This window comes from Bos indicus x Bos taurus, chromosome 3 (assembly GCF_003369695.1).
Source record: "Bos indicus x Bos taurus breed Angus x Brahman F1 hybrid chromosome 3, Bos_hybrid_MaternalHap_v2.0, whole genome shotgun sequence".
In the NCBI taxonomy this organism is placed as follows: domain Eukaryota; kingdom Metazoa; phylum Chordata; class Mammalia; order Artiodactyla; family Bovidae; genus Bos; species Bos indicus x Bos taurus.
In genome coordinates, this window is record NC_040078.1 from 8,990,387 (window position 1) to 9,006,608 (window position 16,222).

Consider the following 16,222-nt stretch of genomic DNA (forward strand, 5'->3'; position numbering starts at 1 on the left):
AGGTTGCATTTTTTCTAACAAAAAGGTTAAATCACCATTCCAGAGGATTCATTTCAGTGATGGCTCTCTTCCTCCCCCTTTTGACAGAGCAGGTCTCCACTCCACAAATTAAGGTGTTGAACACCACCCAGGAAGATGGGAACTGCAGTCTCATGCTGGCCTGCATGGTGGAGAAAGGGGACCACGTGACTTACAACTGGAGTGAGGAAGCAGGAGTCCCCCTGCTGAGTCCCACCAATAGCTCCCACCTCTTGTATCTCACTCTTGGCCCTCAGCATGCTAACAACGTGTACATCTGCACTGTGAGCAACCCCATCAGCAACAGCTCTCAGACCTTCATCCCTTGGCCCAGTTGCAGCTCCAGTGCCCCAGGTAAGTGTCTGAGAGGCAGCTGTTAGGCCACATTAATGATATGGACTCAGTCCCCACCTGGACCAATGCTCTGCTTCCATAGCCATGGCTTCACCTTAGGAACAACACTTTATATTTTCTCTATGGTTTGTAAAAGCCTCCTATGTGCATTCAGTGAGTGGCTACTCTTCATAATGAGCAAGGTGTCGTTATGCTCCATTCATAGTTGAGAAAACTGGTGAGAAATGATGGAACTAGACCCAGAGCCCTGGGTGAACCCTGCCCTCCCCTCCTGCCTTGGTGCCAACCTACAAGGCTGGCGGGGTAAGGGAGTGTGGGTGGCAGGTCCTGACTCCCAATTCATGCTCCACTAACAGTGGGATGGTTCTAGACCATCAATAAGTATTTATCAGTCACCTGTGCTGTAGGAAATTTGGAACAGACATGACATACAACCTCTGCTGTCCAGATAATACATGAAACATGTGCTCAATACTGAAAAGCAAGATGTAACAAAGGGAAACATTTTATGAAATGGACTGTGACTCCCGCAGCAGGTCAGAGGGTCAGGGGAGTCAGATCTCTGACTAAGACCTGGACTGTGAAGCTTAGGAAAGTGGTAAGTCATAGAGCACTTTATTGTTGAGACAGCATTTCAATTGTATGATCTCTCTTGTTCCTCACAATGGCCTTATCAGATAGCTGTTGTCATCATCCTCATTTTATTACAGATTAGGAACTTGAAGCTCATAGCCTGTAAGAACCCTTCTCAAGTTTTTTCAGCTTATAAATGGTAGTCAGAACCTAAACCTAGATCTTCTGACTAATCTTTTTCTGGAAAGATAAAGCATTATTATTCTGTTATCAAAAGGAAGGAAGGGCTGATTAAGTAAGCCCATCTCACCACTTGAGACTGGAAACAGACCACTGAGCCTTTTCACTAAGATCTTGCATCCGTGCCTCAGGTAGGTTCAGGGGCAGAAGAACCAGTGTGCTGGCCCTGCCAGTCATTACCTGTGCCCTGATATTCTTCCTTCTGCATCCACTGAGGGTAAACAGGAATCATTCCAAGCAGACTCTTGCCCACAGTAGCCTTGATGTATATTTGGAAGGCTTTTCCAGATAACTAAGGATCTAGGGACAGGGGAATCCAGCCAGGTCATGCCCTTCAGCATAGCATATCCAGTCAGCAACTCCCCTGAGGTATTCCAGATGGACTGCTGGGGAAATCCACCTGCCTTCTGCATCTAAGAGCTCCTTGGTGAGCCTCGCCCACTGCATGTTACCTCCCCCAGCCACTCATGGCAGAGTTGGCCACCTGTCCACTCACATGAGGTGTCTGGCTGCTTGCCTACCTTGCGCATGAACCACATTCAGAGGTTCTCCCCCGGTTCAGACCTCTCTCCCTGCCCACAGCTATTCAGAACGTGCTGGTGGGATCAAGACAGCAGTCTTTCATGAGTGTAGAGTTTACAGAATGTAAACTCTAGGGGATCACAGACCCTTCATCCCTGCCTGACCCTGATCTCAGGTGCCTGCACCCTGCGACTCCACTCAGAGTCCCCACAGACACTGCGCCCACGCTGAGGGGGATACCAAAGTGTGCCATCACAGAGCTACCACCCTGACTCCAGCTACTGTCCTCTTTCGCCTGGCTTTCTACAATAGCCTTCTTCCTGGTCTCCCTGCTGCCACCCTTGGGCCCCTGCAGTCGGTTCTCTACCAGCGGTCAGAACTAACCCTTGAAAACAGTACCATGAGGAGCATTGTTTTCTGTTTGGATTACTACTGGATCTCAGATGTCACAGACCAAGCCCGATATATAGCAGAGATCAAATCCTGAGCCTTTGGAGTGGGAGCATATTCTCTAAGACCCTAGGCCAGAGAACTAACCCTAGGGAGTATCAAATAGTGAGAACTCACAAAAGGAAACCACTTGAATACAAGACCCAGCATCACCCAGCCACCAGTAGCACCCTGTGCAGGACACCTCATCTAAAGAACAAACAAAACAAAAATACAAACCCAATCATCAGAAAACAAGATTACTGCCTCACTCAGCCTTGCCCATCAGAGGAAAAACAAACAAAAACTCAGCACAAATCTCACCCTATGTGAAGCTTACACAAACCACTGGACCAAGCTTATGAGGGCAGAAATCAAAAGGAAGAAAGAATTCAACCTTCTTCAAGGAAAGAATTCAACTTTACTTGAAGCCTGGGAAAAGAAAACCTCAAACACAGTAAGTTAAAAGAAAATAATGAAAAGGCAGAGAAATACTACACAAATGAAGCAACAAACTAGAAACACAGAAGTCCAAATAAATGAAGAGGAAATAGACAAACTACCTGAAAAAGAATTCAGAATAATGATAGTAAAGTTGATTAAAAACCTTGAAAACAAAATGGAGAAAATGCAAGAATCAATTCACAAAGACCTAGAAGAATTAAGGAATAAACCTACAAAGACAAACAACACAGTTACTGAAATTAAAAATACTCTGGAAGGAATCAGTAGCAGAATATCTGAAGCAGAAGAATGAATCAGTGAGCTGGAAGATAAAATGGTAGAAATAACTTCTGAAGAGCAGAATAAAGTAAAAAGAATGAAAAGAACTGAGGACAGTCTCAGAGACCTCTGGGACAATATCAAACACACCAACATTTAAATTATACGGGTCCCAGAAGAGGAAGAGAAAAAGAAAGGGTATGAGAAAATTTTTGAAGAGATTATAGTTGAAATTTCCCCAACATGGAAAAGAAAATAGTCAATCAAGTTCAAGAGGCACAAAGAGTCCCATACAGGATAAACCCAAGGAGAAACATGCCAAGACACATACTAATCAAACTAACAAAGACTAAACACAAAGAAAGAATATTAAAAGCAATGAGGGAGAAGCAACAGGTAACATACAAGGGAAACCCCATACACTTAACAGCTGATCTTTCAACAGAAACTCTGCAGGCCAGAAGGGAATGGCAGGATATATTTAAAGTACTGAAAGGGAAAAATCTACAACCAAGTTTACTGTACCTGGCAAGGATCTTATTCAAAATTGATGGAGAAATAAAAAGCTTTTCAGACAAGCAAAAGTTAAGAGAATTCAGTACCACCAAACCAGCTTTACAACAAATGTTAAAGGGACTTATATAGTCAAGAAATACAAGGGAAGGAAAAAGATCTACAAATCAACCACAATTAAGAAAATAGCAATAGGAACATATATGTCAATAACTACTTTAAATGTAAATGGATTAAATGCTCCAACAAAAAGACACAGAATGTAAACTCTAGATCCGGTGTTACCCTTGTTACTTACAAAGATAAGCTGCTTATCCTAAGACTCAGATTCTTCATCTAAAATAATGCCTGAAAATTTTTCTTGACTATGTATCAATTATGTGGACTCTCATTTAATCCTCACAGCAACCAAATAGTATTAATATCCCCACCTTACAGATGAGGAAACAAAGATATGCAAAAGTCACACACTGAGCAAGTGCCAGAGTTGAGTTGTCTGATCCTGAAATCCTCATGGGTAATATCAGAATAGATGATACACTTTTAAAATGCCTTATAAATCATAATAAATATGTGTGTTTTTCCTTTGTGGCTGAGAAAGTGGTAGCCCTCACCTCAGCACAGCCTTCTCTGGTCATAGCAACCCTCTTAGGGCACCAAATGTTTTACCCTGACCCATCTCAGAAAAGAAGAATAATTCTCTTCATGTTCCTCAGTATGCTTTAACAAGAATTTACTTAAAGTATCTCAAAGTCTTGGCCATAAAGCTTCTGCTAGAAGCACTTAGCTCAGGACATTCTTAAAAAAAAATATAAAGGGACTTCCCTGGTGGTCCAGTAGTTAAGACTGCACTTCCACTGCAGAAGACATGTAGCTCAGAGGATAAAGCATCTGCCTACAATGCAGGAGACCCGGGTTTGATCCCTGGGTCAGGAAGATGCCCTGGAGAAGGAAATGGAAACCCACTGCAGTACTCTTGCCTAGACAATCCCATGGACAGATAAGCCTGGTAGGCTATAGTCCATGGGGTTGCAAACAGTCGGACATGACCGAGCGACATCACTTTCTTTCTTTCTAGGGAACTAAGATCACACATGGCACATGACATGGACAAAAAATAAAATAAAAATTGAATATAAAATTTTTAAAAAGGAAAGAAAAAAGAAACATGTAAAGATGCTTGAGTGGTCCATCTAAACCACTTTGAGGACTGAGTATGCACTAGTGTGACCAGATTTACTGGATATGGAGCAGGCCTTCATGAGATGGGGGAGGTCAAGAAGCAGCAGAAACATGGAACCATGGGAAAACCCTGTCAGGACCTCAACTCAGGCATTAAGGCAACTACTCAGCAGCCATTACACTTTCTTGGACCTCTGTTTCATTATATGTAAACTGAAAAGGGTGAACTCCTGAAGTTCTTTCCAGAGTAAATAGTCTATAAGTCCATTTGTATGTACATTGATAAGAAATGCTAATGAAGGATTACCAAGGTATATATTTGCTAGGGGTGTTGTAAAAAGGTGCTGTAAACTGAGTGACTTACATAACCAAAATCTATTGTTTCACAGTTCTGGAGGCTAGAAGTTCAAAATCAAAGTGTCAGTAGTGTTAAGTTTCTTCTGAAGGCCATGAGGGAAGGAGCCGTTCCATGCTTCTCTCCTTGGCTTGGAGATAGCTGTCTTCTCCTTTTGTCTCTTCACATTGTCTTCCCTCTCTGCGTATATCTGTCCTAATTTCCCCTTATTAAAATGACACCAGTCATGTTGGATTAGGACCCACCTGTAATTACTTTCAGAGAAGGCGACGGCACCCCACTCCAGTACTCTTGCCTGGAAAATCCCATGGATGGAGAAGCCTGGTGGGCTGCAGTCCATGGGGTCGCTGGGAGTTGGACACGACTGAGCGACTTCCCTTTCACTTTTCACTTTCATGCATTGGAGAAGGAAATGGCAACCCACTCCAGTGTTCTTGCCTGGAGAATCCCAGGGACGGGGGAGCCTGGTAGGCTGCCGTCTATGGGGTTGCACAGAGTCGGACACAACTGAAGTGACTTAGCAGCAGCAGCAGCAGTAATTACTTTGCTAGGGTTGCCGTAACAAAAACACCACAGGTGAGGTGGCTTAAATAACAGAAATTTACTTTTTCACAGGAGAAAGGAGGCTAGAAGTCCAAGATCAAAGTGTTGGAAGGGTTGATTTTTTCTCTGAGGCCTCTCTCCTTGGCAGTAGATGGCTGTCTTCTTGCTGTATCTTCATGTGGTCTCTGCATGCTCATCCCCAGTGACTCTTTGTATGTCCAGATTTCCTCTTACAAGGACATTAGTAAGATTAGATTCAGATTCACCCTAATGACCTCATGTTAACTTGATTACCTCTGTAAAGACCCAGTCTCCAAATAAGGTCACATTCTAAGGACTTCAACATATGAATTTTTGGGGAAACACAGTCAACCCATAACACAAATAGAGATCCCCTGCCCTGCCTCCAGGGATGGGGAACCACAGCATTCGAGAACCAAATCACACAGCTAGACTGTGGCATGCCATTTTCAGTACACCAGATTGCCTAAATATGGAAAACAGAATTTTATTATTTCGTTGATTTGGGTTTGCAAAGGAATATCACTAATTTTTAAAATACCATGCTTGGTTCAACAAACAAAATATTACTGAGATTCTGCTATGTTCCAAAGGTGTGCTAGGTGCTGAGAACACAAAGACAAAAAAAAGACACACTCTTTGCTCTTAAGAAAGGGAATAGCTCTATAAGTAACTATTATTCCAGGTTAAGTAGTACGATAGGGGCAAAACAGAAATATGTGCAAGTGAACCCAGAGGACGGAATGATTGACACTGTTTCAGGGAATCAGAAACAGCATCACGGAGAATGTGACACAAACTAGGTTTTTAAGAATAAATAGAAATTACCCAAGCAGATAAGAGAAAGACACTCAAGGCAGAGAGAACAGCAGATATAACTGGGCCTTGTTCTGTATTGTCCTATGGTATTCTGATGGGAACTAATAGATAGTTTTAGATAGAGGAGTAATGTGATTAGTTTTGCATTTCAGAGAGAATTTTCAGTGGTGTGGACAGTAGACTGTGGTGGGGAAGAAGCAGAAGGAAAAGAAACTAGCTGTGGGGAGGGCCCATTATTGCAGTCACCCATCAAGAGATGATGAGTCCTGAGCCAGAGCACTGGCTGTTCCTTTAACAAAGATCCCATTCAAGGGAGGGAAATCCCAGTCTTGGGATGATGTGGTGGGGTATGAGGATTTACTAGAGGTCTGTTTGTCATCTATAATAAGGACAGTGATCTTGAGACATATTTCACTTTCGTTAATGAAAAATTCAAATGGTAATGATGTGATGAAAGCAAATGTGTTATGATGTCAGCACTGGTTCCCATCAGGACTCAGACTAAACCACACAAGAACATATTTGTTTCTCAAGATCTTTTTTCCTAACAATTGTCCAGGCTCTCCATCATATATTCATCTTTATTCCAATTGTTATCTCACTGTTTTACAGCAAGAAATACCTTCATATCTATTGTTATGAAGCCTCTTTACTACAAAGTACTTTCTTAGTGGCTCAGTGGTGAAAAAAAAAAAAAATCCACCTGCCAATACAGGAGATGCAGGTTCAATCTCTGTGTCAAGAAGGTTCCCAGGAGAAGAAAATGGCAACCCATTCCAGTATTCTTGCCTGGGAAATCCATGGACAGAAAAGCCTGGCAGGCTACAGTATACAGGGTCCCAAAGAGCTGGACATGATTTAGCAACTAAACAACAACAACAAAAACAAATCCAGGGGTGCTACCAAGCCTTCTCCTAGGTCATGTCAATGTGGGCCAGTTCTGGGCTGTCAGTGACTTGCTGCCATCCTTCATGACCGTGATCTGAAACAGTTCTGTCTGTGCAGTAATGAGTAATACTGAACCTTAAACAGTTGAACTCAGAGGGAATGCCCCTGGGAGCTCATTTTGAAAAGAGGACCCCTTTCAGTAGATTAGCAAAAGGTTGGCTCAGCAAGTCTAGGTTAGCTCCGTGGAAGGAAAATCTGACGCCTGCCAGTGAGCTCCGGGGGCTCCCCCTTTCTAACAAGGCCATCTCATCAAAAGGGAGCTCCCACTGTTACTGCGTCATCTAGCTGTTCTGTGTATAGGCAAGTCCCTCTCCCTGGTACTCCCAACCCAGGAAGTGTGGCAACAATCCTGGAAGGATGAAACCTGTCCCCTCTCACGGACCAGAGCCCTGTCACGTGGCCACACCTGCTACAGAGGAAGCTGAGAAATGTAGTCCTTAGCTGTGCAGTCATGTGACTGGACAAGACTTGCTTTGTCGGGGAAGGATGAAAATGGGTTACACCCAGTAGTCCCTGCAACATGATGCTGGGTGGTATAGGCAAGTGTGAGGGATTTTTCTGGAAGCTGAGAACTCTGTGTAATAATCTTTACTTGGGTGGTGCCATATCTTAAATTAGTGTATGGTTTGGGACCACCCTTCCCCCACTCCCAATTCTGAGAGGAAACTGCCACCAACAAAAAGTGTCTCTTGAAGACGATTGACTTCTTCAAGTTGATGTGCTTCAGGCAGAAGGCCTTACTGACAGAACCACATGAAAGGCAGGAAAGAGATATGGCACTCTCAGACCGTTATATTAGCATCTCGGTATCTCCTCGGGTGAGCTACATTTGTTTCTCAGATTCTTTTTATTTTCTTCTTTATCTCCCTAAACAATTAGAGTCTGGGGACTTGAGAGAGACTTTTGTGTTTCTGTGGCAGCAGACTTTCAGAGATACATGAAAAAGGCCCTTCAGCCTTTTCCTTAGAAGTGTGGCTACCTGCCAAGTTATCAGGTTTAAACCACAGCCAATCAAATAGAAGACCAAAGGATGGAAACTCATGCAAAGAACTCTTCATAAATGGCACTGGAGTTCTCAACCAGCCTGCTCAGCTGTCTCTAAGAGGTTCCACGGAGGGGGAAAGTCCTAAGTCTCCTCTTTAAGAATGTTCAGGGACTTCCCTGGCAGTGGTTAAGACTTTGCCTTCCAATACACGGAGTGTGGGTTTGATCCTTGGTTGGAGAGCTAAGATCCCATGTGCCTTTGGCCAAAAAACCAAAACAAAGAACAGAAACAATGTTGTAACAAATTCAATAGTTTTTTTAATGATTTTTTAATTTTTTTAAAAAGAAGACTGTTCAGATAAGGATTCTTTTTGGACGAAGAATGGGACCTGTGGACCCCAGAAAAATGTTGGTCTGATTTCTGAGCATCGTCATCCTGAGGGGCCTCACTATATGACTGAGCGAAAAGAGGGAGAGCAAAAAGAGCCAGAGTCTCTGCTACAGGAAGTGGTGGTTTGAAAATGGGAACACAGATGGTGCTGAGAGCACAGATGCACACCTTCTTCCTGGTTCCATTTGGCTATAATAAAGCACTGCCAAGTAGGTCATTGATTGTTCCCATCTACTCCTGCCTTGAGCCATTCAGAAGGTGACCCTGCATTCCTTCTGAGACCTTCTTATACTTTTGTGTATATGCATGTATGCTCAGTCATGTCTGACTCTTTGCAACCCCACAGACTGTGGCCCTCCAGGCTCCTCTGTCCATGGAATTTCCCAGCAACAATACTAGAGTGGGTTGTCATTTCCTCCCTCAGGGGATCTTCCCGACTCAGGGATCAAACCTGTATCTGCTGTGTCTCCTGCACTGGAAGGTGGATTCTTTACCACTGAACTTAGAGTTCTGATAATTCTTAGCCAAAGGGTATATGATAGTCTTCTCCAAACTTCATTCTATGGCTCCTAATTTAATTTAACTTAAATCACTTGTCCATCATGTGCATATTGAGTGCCCCCTGCCCTATACTGTGTCATGTGGAAAGGGAAAGGCATGTGAAGTATAAGGTACAGGGTCTACCTTCAAGGAGTTTACCATCTAGATAGGACTCCTACACCTTACTGGGTTAGAAAAACATGATCATATTAAAGAAACCACTATTAGAATTCCTCTTTGGGAGGGAACAGAGCTTCTTTAGGATAAAGAGCTTCATAAATGCTTTATGAAGAGTGTAAGCTGCTCTTTATGGAGAGCAGAAGATAAGACCTCCCTCCCCCAAAGAATCCAGCTGTAGGTTAAATACTTCTGTGTTATAATGGGGGAAGGTGTTGCTTGTGTAGGTATAGAAAGAGAAAGATAGGGTCTGAGCCTCTCATGTGTTAGAAAGCTTCCCTTTTCACGATGGAATCTGCTCCTTGTGAACTTTCAAATCTGCAGTAGAGGATTCGAACCCATGACAGTCTCTTTGTTTGTTTTTGCTACACCACACAGCATGCAGGATCTGAATTCCCAGACCAGCTACTGAGCTCATGCCCCTTGAAGTGGAAGCATAGAGTCTTAACCACTGGATCACCAGGGAAGTCCCCCAACAAAATTCTTAGTATAGGTTTTTTGGTTTTATTTTTTGTGTGTGTGGAAATGGGTGAAGGCACTGAACCTTGCACTCAGGACAGCTCAGACTAGAGGGCTGCAGGAGAGAAATTAAAGAGATTGTGGGCATCCTGACCCCCACAAGCTGTAGAAGTAGCTTTTTGTTGTCCATATTTATTTAAATTGCCAAAGGCAGTCCGTGACATTTAGTTTCCATATGCATATCATAATTGAATAAGAGCACCAAAAAGGTGAACACCAAGTGTAGAAGCTACACCTGGGAAGCGTGTGGTGAATAAACATCAATTCCACTTGCCTTGGGAGTCCCAGGTGGTACTAATGGTAAAGAACCCGTCTGCCAATGCAGGAGATGCAGGTTTGATCCCTGGGTCAGGAAGATCCCTTGGAATGAGGGCATGGTGACCTACTCCAGTATTCTTACCTGGAGAATATCCATGGGATGGAGAATCTCATGGACAGAGGAGCCTGGTGGGCTACAGTTCTTAGGGCCACAAAGAGTCGGACACAACTCTCTGTTGTGATAAATCGGAAGTGATTTATCATGCACGCACCACATGCTAGATTCTAGGCATTACTCTAAGCACTTTCCATATGTTATTTCATTGGTTCATCAGAACAACTCTGCGAACTGAATATTTTTATGTTTGTTCTGACATTGAGGAAACAGGGACCCCAGAGGGTATGAGGCCTCTGGAGGTCACAGAGCTATCAAGTGGTAGACCCAGAATTTGAGTCCATCTGTCTGGCTCCAGGTGCCCTCCCTGAAGACAGTCTCCACAGCAAAGATAATTTTCAGATGTAGGACATAAATCAAGGGGCTTCAGAGTCCAAAGGAGATGGAAGAATGGGAGCTGGAGTGGAGGGAAGAGTTACACAGAGGAGTTAAGCTTGGCCTGGGGCCAGGGCTAGGCAGGCGATGGGACTGGTGAAGGTGCAGTGGGAGGAAGCAGAGGAGAGACACCTGCAGATGTGGGATGAAGGTTGGTGAGGGGTGAGCTGGGACCTCAGAGAGCTTTTGACTCAGAACATCTGCCAGGCGTCCTACCCTTCTGCTGCTCTCATTGTAAGAGGCCTCACCTCCATAGGCTAAAACAAACTGTGAAGCCTTCAGGTCTCTTCTCACCCGTTTTGGCCACTGCCTTCTTCTGTGACTCTAGGTATGCTTGCCTGGGTCTCTGTTTTCTCAACATCAAACCAGTGAGCTGAGCCCGATAAGCTCTGTAATTCCTTTAAAGTTAAAAAAAAAAAGTCTGTGGTCCTATAACTTACATCCTCCAATAGATTCATATTAATTTGTATCCAAAGATTAAGGGGGAAATTAGGGCTTATGAAATGTCTTTCAGGACTGTGACCAGGTTGCCTTTCCGATGTGGCAGACCTGGCAGAAGTGGGTCATGTATGTCATAGGACAAGAGGATCAGATGGCTTTCATCTTCCTGAGACCCTGAAAAGAAAGAGAGAGCACTTGCTATTATGTCCTCTGGGCCATAATATGCCCCAGTTATTTTTAGTTTATGTGAGTAGGTAGGTGGCTGGGCTGTCACAACACAAGAAACTCTCATTTGGCAGCTGTGACTAATGCACTTATGTCATCTTCTATTTTCTAGTTTTACTTTAATTTATTTAGCTATCTTGCTATTTTCTAGTTTTAGGTACACCACCTTATTGGTTTTATTTTTATATAAAAGAAATTTGAAAGAAATGCTATTTTTTAAATTCACTTATGTAGTTGCAGTGCTTGTCCTGTTGTTTTAGAAGATCTCAAAATACACGAGGGAAGAAAAAGAGTAAATAGTCTTGAAATACTACGTGCTACTATAACCGTTTACTGGGTCCATCCCATGGGTTGAAGAAACCTGGCGGTACTTAGGCTGCGGGCCCTGCTTCTTTATCTTAGGATTTGAAAGGTTTCTCTATGAGTTTTCTGGTGTTGGCAACATAAGCACTAAATAATCAATCTGTCACTGTTCCTCAGATACACACACACACACATACACACACGTGAAGTGGGCTCTCAGCAGCCCTCAGCCATTCAGGCTAGAGCTGTTCATAGGGCAACTCCAGCTTCCGCAGTGACTCTGTACTCACATTTCAGGCTTTATGTAAATTTAGTAGCCTTCTTACAACTCTGCACCCTTGCTTTTTGACTGGGGGTCATGAGACTGCTAAAATTGTTATCTGGCTGAGTTAAAATATGTTAAGTTCTGGGAAGAAACTCTATAATCAAGATGCTTACAAAACCCCAGTTCGGTGGGACTCCCTGGGATGACTTGATGTGTTAAAGACCTAGAAAGAAAAAAATCTTTTCAAATCCTGGAGGCAACTTCTGCTCATCTATCAGGCGCAGTTGGATCTTGGCAGGATGCATTTTATCAGTTTGTTGCAACTTCAGGCTATATCTCTGGCCAACTCTGTAAATGTCTGAATTGTGTCTGTAAGTACCCTGCCCTTCTGTCCTCTACTTATTCCTTTCTTTCAGTTACTTCCCAACAAATCTATCACAGGTTTAACAACAATCAGCCTGATTTCACAATCATCTTTACAAGTTACCCTTACTCATTAATGTAACAGTACCTCCTGATGTCTTTCTATTTAGAATGTGAATGCTATTACTTCACTTAGAAACCTAGTGCTTTGGGTTGTCAGCCACTGTTCATTACCCTGATGTAACTTAACCCCAAGCCCATACATCTCCCTGAGTCTCCAAGAAGTCTGTCTTCAATATTCAGCCATGTTTCTACTCTTAGACCAACCTATAGTTCTCAAGGATCTCTGTGCCCTCTTCCTTATCCACAAAATGGGAGTAATGAGTATCTACCTCATAGGATTGCTTTGAGGATTAAATGCATTAATAGACAATGCACTAAAAAATGCTTGGTCCATTGTAAATGCTCAGTAATTATCTATTATTATCTTTTTGAGCTAAATGTCTTATTTATTAAAATGCTGCTCCTGGTTCAGAAGGATTTGGTAAAGGAGGGAGAGGAGAGAAAACAATGAAAACTGGCTCTCTGATTTTTAACTTAGTGACTGGTGGTCTAGTGCTAATATTAAATGCGGGAATGATTCAGAGGAAAACTACATGCTTTTCTTTCAGTTCAGGTCTAGTTAGTTCAATACAATTATTTGCATGGAAGGACAATAATAGCACTACTGTGTTTATTTTAAAAGTAAAGTAGATCCTCCTTCCTCGTGGTGTCTCATGAGAACTGTGTGGGAGTGTGGGGGCAGCATGTGGAGCCATTGTGTTCTTTTTACCAAAATGGATACAGGACACATTAGAAATTTACAAACAGAGAAACCTAGCAGAGAGATGGACTTAGGAAAAAACAAAGATAAGTTTAGCTTTAGTCATGTGGTAAAATGTCTCAAGTGAAGTGAAAAATAAAACATCTGAGTAGAAGAGTCTTTACAGAAACTAGGTGTATGGAAGTCAAGTATAGCGACGGAAATCAGGATAAGGAAACAGATCTGGAACTCTTCAGTGGGCTAAATTTGATCTCTAAAGCTATGAGAATTAATGTCTCCCTTGAGAAAAAACATAGGCAGAAAACATGAGGCTAGGTCTCCCCACTTCTGCGTGGGATGTTTTTAAACTCACAGCACTTTTGAGTTTGCCCTTTAACTTTTTTTTTTCCAGAATCAAGACAATGGGGACTATATGCTGGGCTCTTCTTAGGGGGCATCGTTGGCAATATCATGGTTCTCCAAGTGGTGATACTACTGTTGAGAAGAAGAGGTAGGTGCCTGACAACAAAGAGATTCTTATCAGACTCCCCGTGGTAAGCAAGGGACCTCTCCCCATGAGCACTTGCTCTCACCACTTTGGCTTTCTGCAGGGAGCAAGCACCTTTGCAAAAACACTAAATAAACATATCCTGAGACTTTGTTTAATTCAGTCTCATTCAACATGTCTTGCTTGATCCACCCCCGCCCCCCCCACCACGCTAGTCTATAGGGATGAAAGGAAAGATGAACCACAGATATCTAACACAGGAGACATTACACAGATAATTTAAATTCAGTATAACTAGCACTGCATCTGAAGTGTGTATAGGATGCTGAAAGGGGCCAGATAAGAGGCTTAAACTAGGAGCAGAATTCAGAGGAGTCTTGGATCTTGTTCAAGGGAAGCTATATCTACTGACTGATAAAAAGAACCTTATAGTAAGTTGCAGTGGGGTAACCAAGGCACAGAGAGGCTAAGTGACTCCTGCAAGGTCACCCAGCTGGTTGGTGAGGGAATCAGAACTGCAAACATGTGTTCCAACTCCCAGAGTATGTTCCTCTGGGAAGGCCCACAGGTCATCAGAACACAGCAGAGGGAACACAGTTTACTACGATTTAGCACATGTTCTGACTCACCTTGGTCAAGCGTGCAATCCATGAGGTCACTTAAAGCCAAACTAAATAGTTATGGAAAGTCACCCAGGGTGGACTGAAACAATTAAGGTCCAATGATTCCCTTGAGGTTTCAATGCCAAGCTAGTATCTCCTGGCCTCCTCGCTGTCCTCTGATTCAATATCTCAAGGCCATGTGCTCTCCTTGGCCACACTACCCACCACCCACCCACGCTAGCAGCAGAAGCTCCTGCTCCACAATCGGGACAGGTCCCCGAGTTGGTCCGCCCACGGGGAAGATGGAACTTGATCTTCACACCACAGATCTGATGGCCAATCTCATTCTCAAGCAGATTAATGTTCTCCACATACAACCTTCTTGGAAAAGCCCTACCTCAGCACTCTGATGTTGGTTTTGCTTATATTAAATAATCTAGGTCATAGCAGGCCACCTACATTGTCTCATTTCCTCCATCTAAGAGGTAGCTGGGGAGGAACTGGGAGGGGGTGGGGCGATTCAGACAGACATCACGATGAAAGCTTATGGGGATGAGGCAGGGTAGCCACTGTTGGCTAAGACGATGAAGCAGCACTGAAATACTAGCAACGAGAAAACTGAGATTAACGTATCTGCATTAACCCTGCTGGCGAAGGCTCTGGGATCCTAACCCACACTCTTTCCTCCGCTACATGCTGCTATCACGTGGTTGCCTCTGAAGGGACTAGTACTCCCCACCCCGCAATAATTCTCTATCACTTTTCCCAACACACATACCCATCCTTGTTTCTGATCACTGTGTGTTCTTTGTAAGCCAGGAACACGCAAAAATCTTGCTTTAAATCTGTGGTTAAAACCTATGCTCAATTATCGTAACCCCATAAGACTTTGTTCAAGAGATTTTATTGGCAACTTCTACCAGCGTCATTTCCAGAATGCAGTCCATGTGAAGCTTTTCAAATGGACTCTCTGGAAATTCCGGGCTCGGGAGGTACATTGGGTAAGAACAGAGATTTTAGCCTTCAAATGCAAACTTTGCCACTTATGAGTTCTGTGATCAAACAGATAATCTAACTTCTCCTCTGCAAAATGGGGATAATAATACATACTTCATGGCGTTTTTGTGGGGATTCAAGAGTCAATACCAGAAAGCACTGATAAGTGATGGATGATGGATAAATAGATGCATCGATACATAACATACACAAATAAACAGTGTTTAACGCAGGCTGCTGCTGCTGCTAAGTCGCTTCAGTCGTGTCCAACTCTGTGCGACCCCAAAGACTGCAGCCCACCAGGCTCCGCTGTCCCTGGGATTCTCCAGGCATTACTATTTAAATCCTGTTGCCAGCAGAGGGCAGCACTGGAAGGCTCTGGGACGGGCACAGAGAGCGGATTTAAAGTATCAATACTTGAGGTTAGGGTAGCATGAGACAACTTAACGCCAGTCCAGGTTCGATGCACGATACTGGATGCTTGGGGCTGGTGCACTGGGACGACCCAGAGGGATGGTATGGGGAGGGAGGAGGGAGGAGGGTTCAGGATGGGGAACACAAGTATACCTGTGGTGGATTCATTTCGATGTTTGGCAAAACCAATACAATATTGTAAAGTTTAAAAATAAAATGAAATTAAAAAAAGAAAAAGAATAGTAGACAGTCCACTGCTTTATTTTACAGTGATGGTAGAAGAGATCCATTGAGATGACATGCGTTATCTAATGCCACACAACCACTGAGGACTAGAAGGTAGATGCCCCAATTCTAAGGCCAAGAACTTTTTCATTAGATCTTAAGGTCTCAGTGACTAGAGTTGAGCTGGTTCATGAAAACTTGTCCCTGCATTGAGGAAAAAATGCATGAGACTGAATTATCTTGATCCAGCAGTCTTTTTGAGAAGCAACATACAGCCTTTTGCATCCTCTGACCGTTTAAGACTGTCCCCTCTATTGTAATTTTCAGCTTGAGCTGACCTGAAAGACTGCAAGTCCTTAAGGGCCAGAATTTATTCTGTACCGTCTCTGCTCCCCTACAACACCAAGGATAGTGCTGAG

At 43.3% G+C, this 16,222-nt stretch overlaps 1 protein-coding gene across 1 annotated transcript in view; it reads left to right on the top strand.

Annotated features, from left to right (window-relative positions):
• Positions 1-16,222, top strand: part of SLAMF1 (signaling lymphocytic activation molecule family member 1) — a 39,285-nt gene that overhangs the window by 11,175 nt on the left and 11,888 nt on the right. Inside the window, exons 3-4 of the mRNA XM_027528444.1 lie at positions 88-372; positions 13,471-13,569. Of these exons, the coding sequence (XP_027384245.1) occupies positions 88-372; positions 13,471-13,569 (384 nt within the window). The remainder of the gene's footprint in view (positions 1-87; positions 373-13,470; positions 13,570-16,222) is intronic.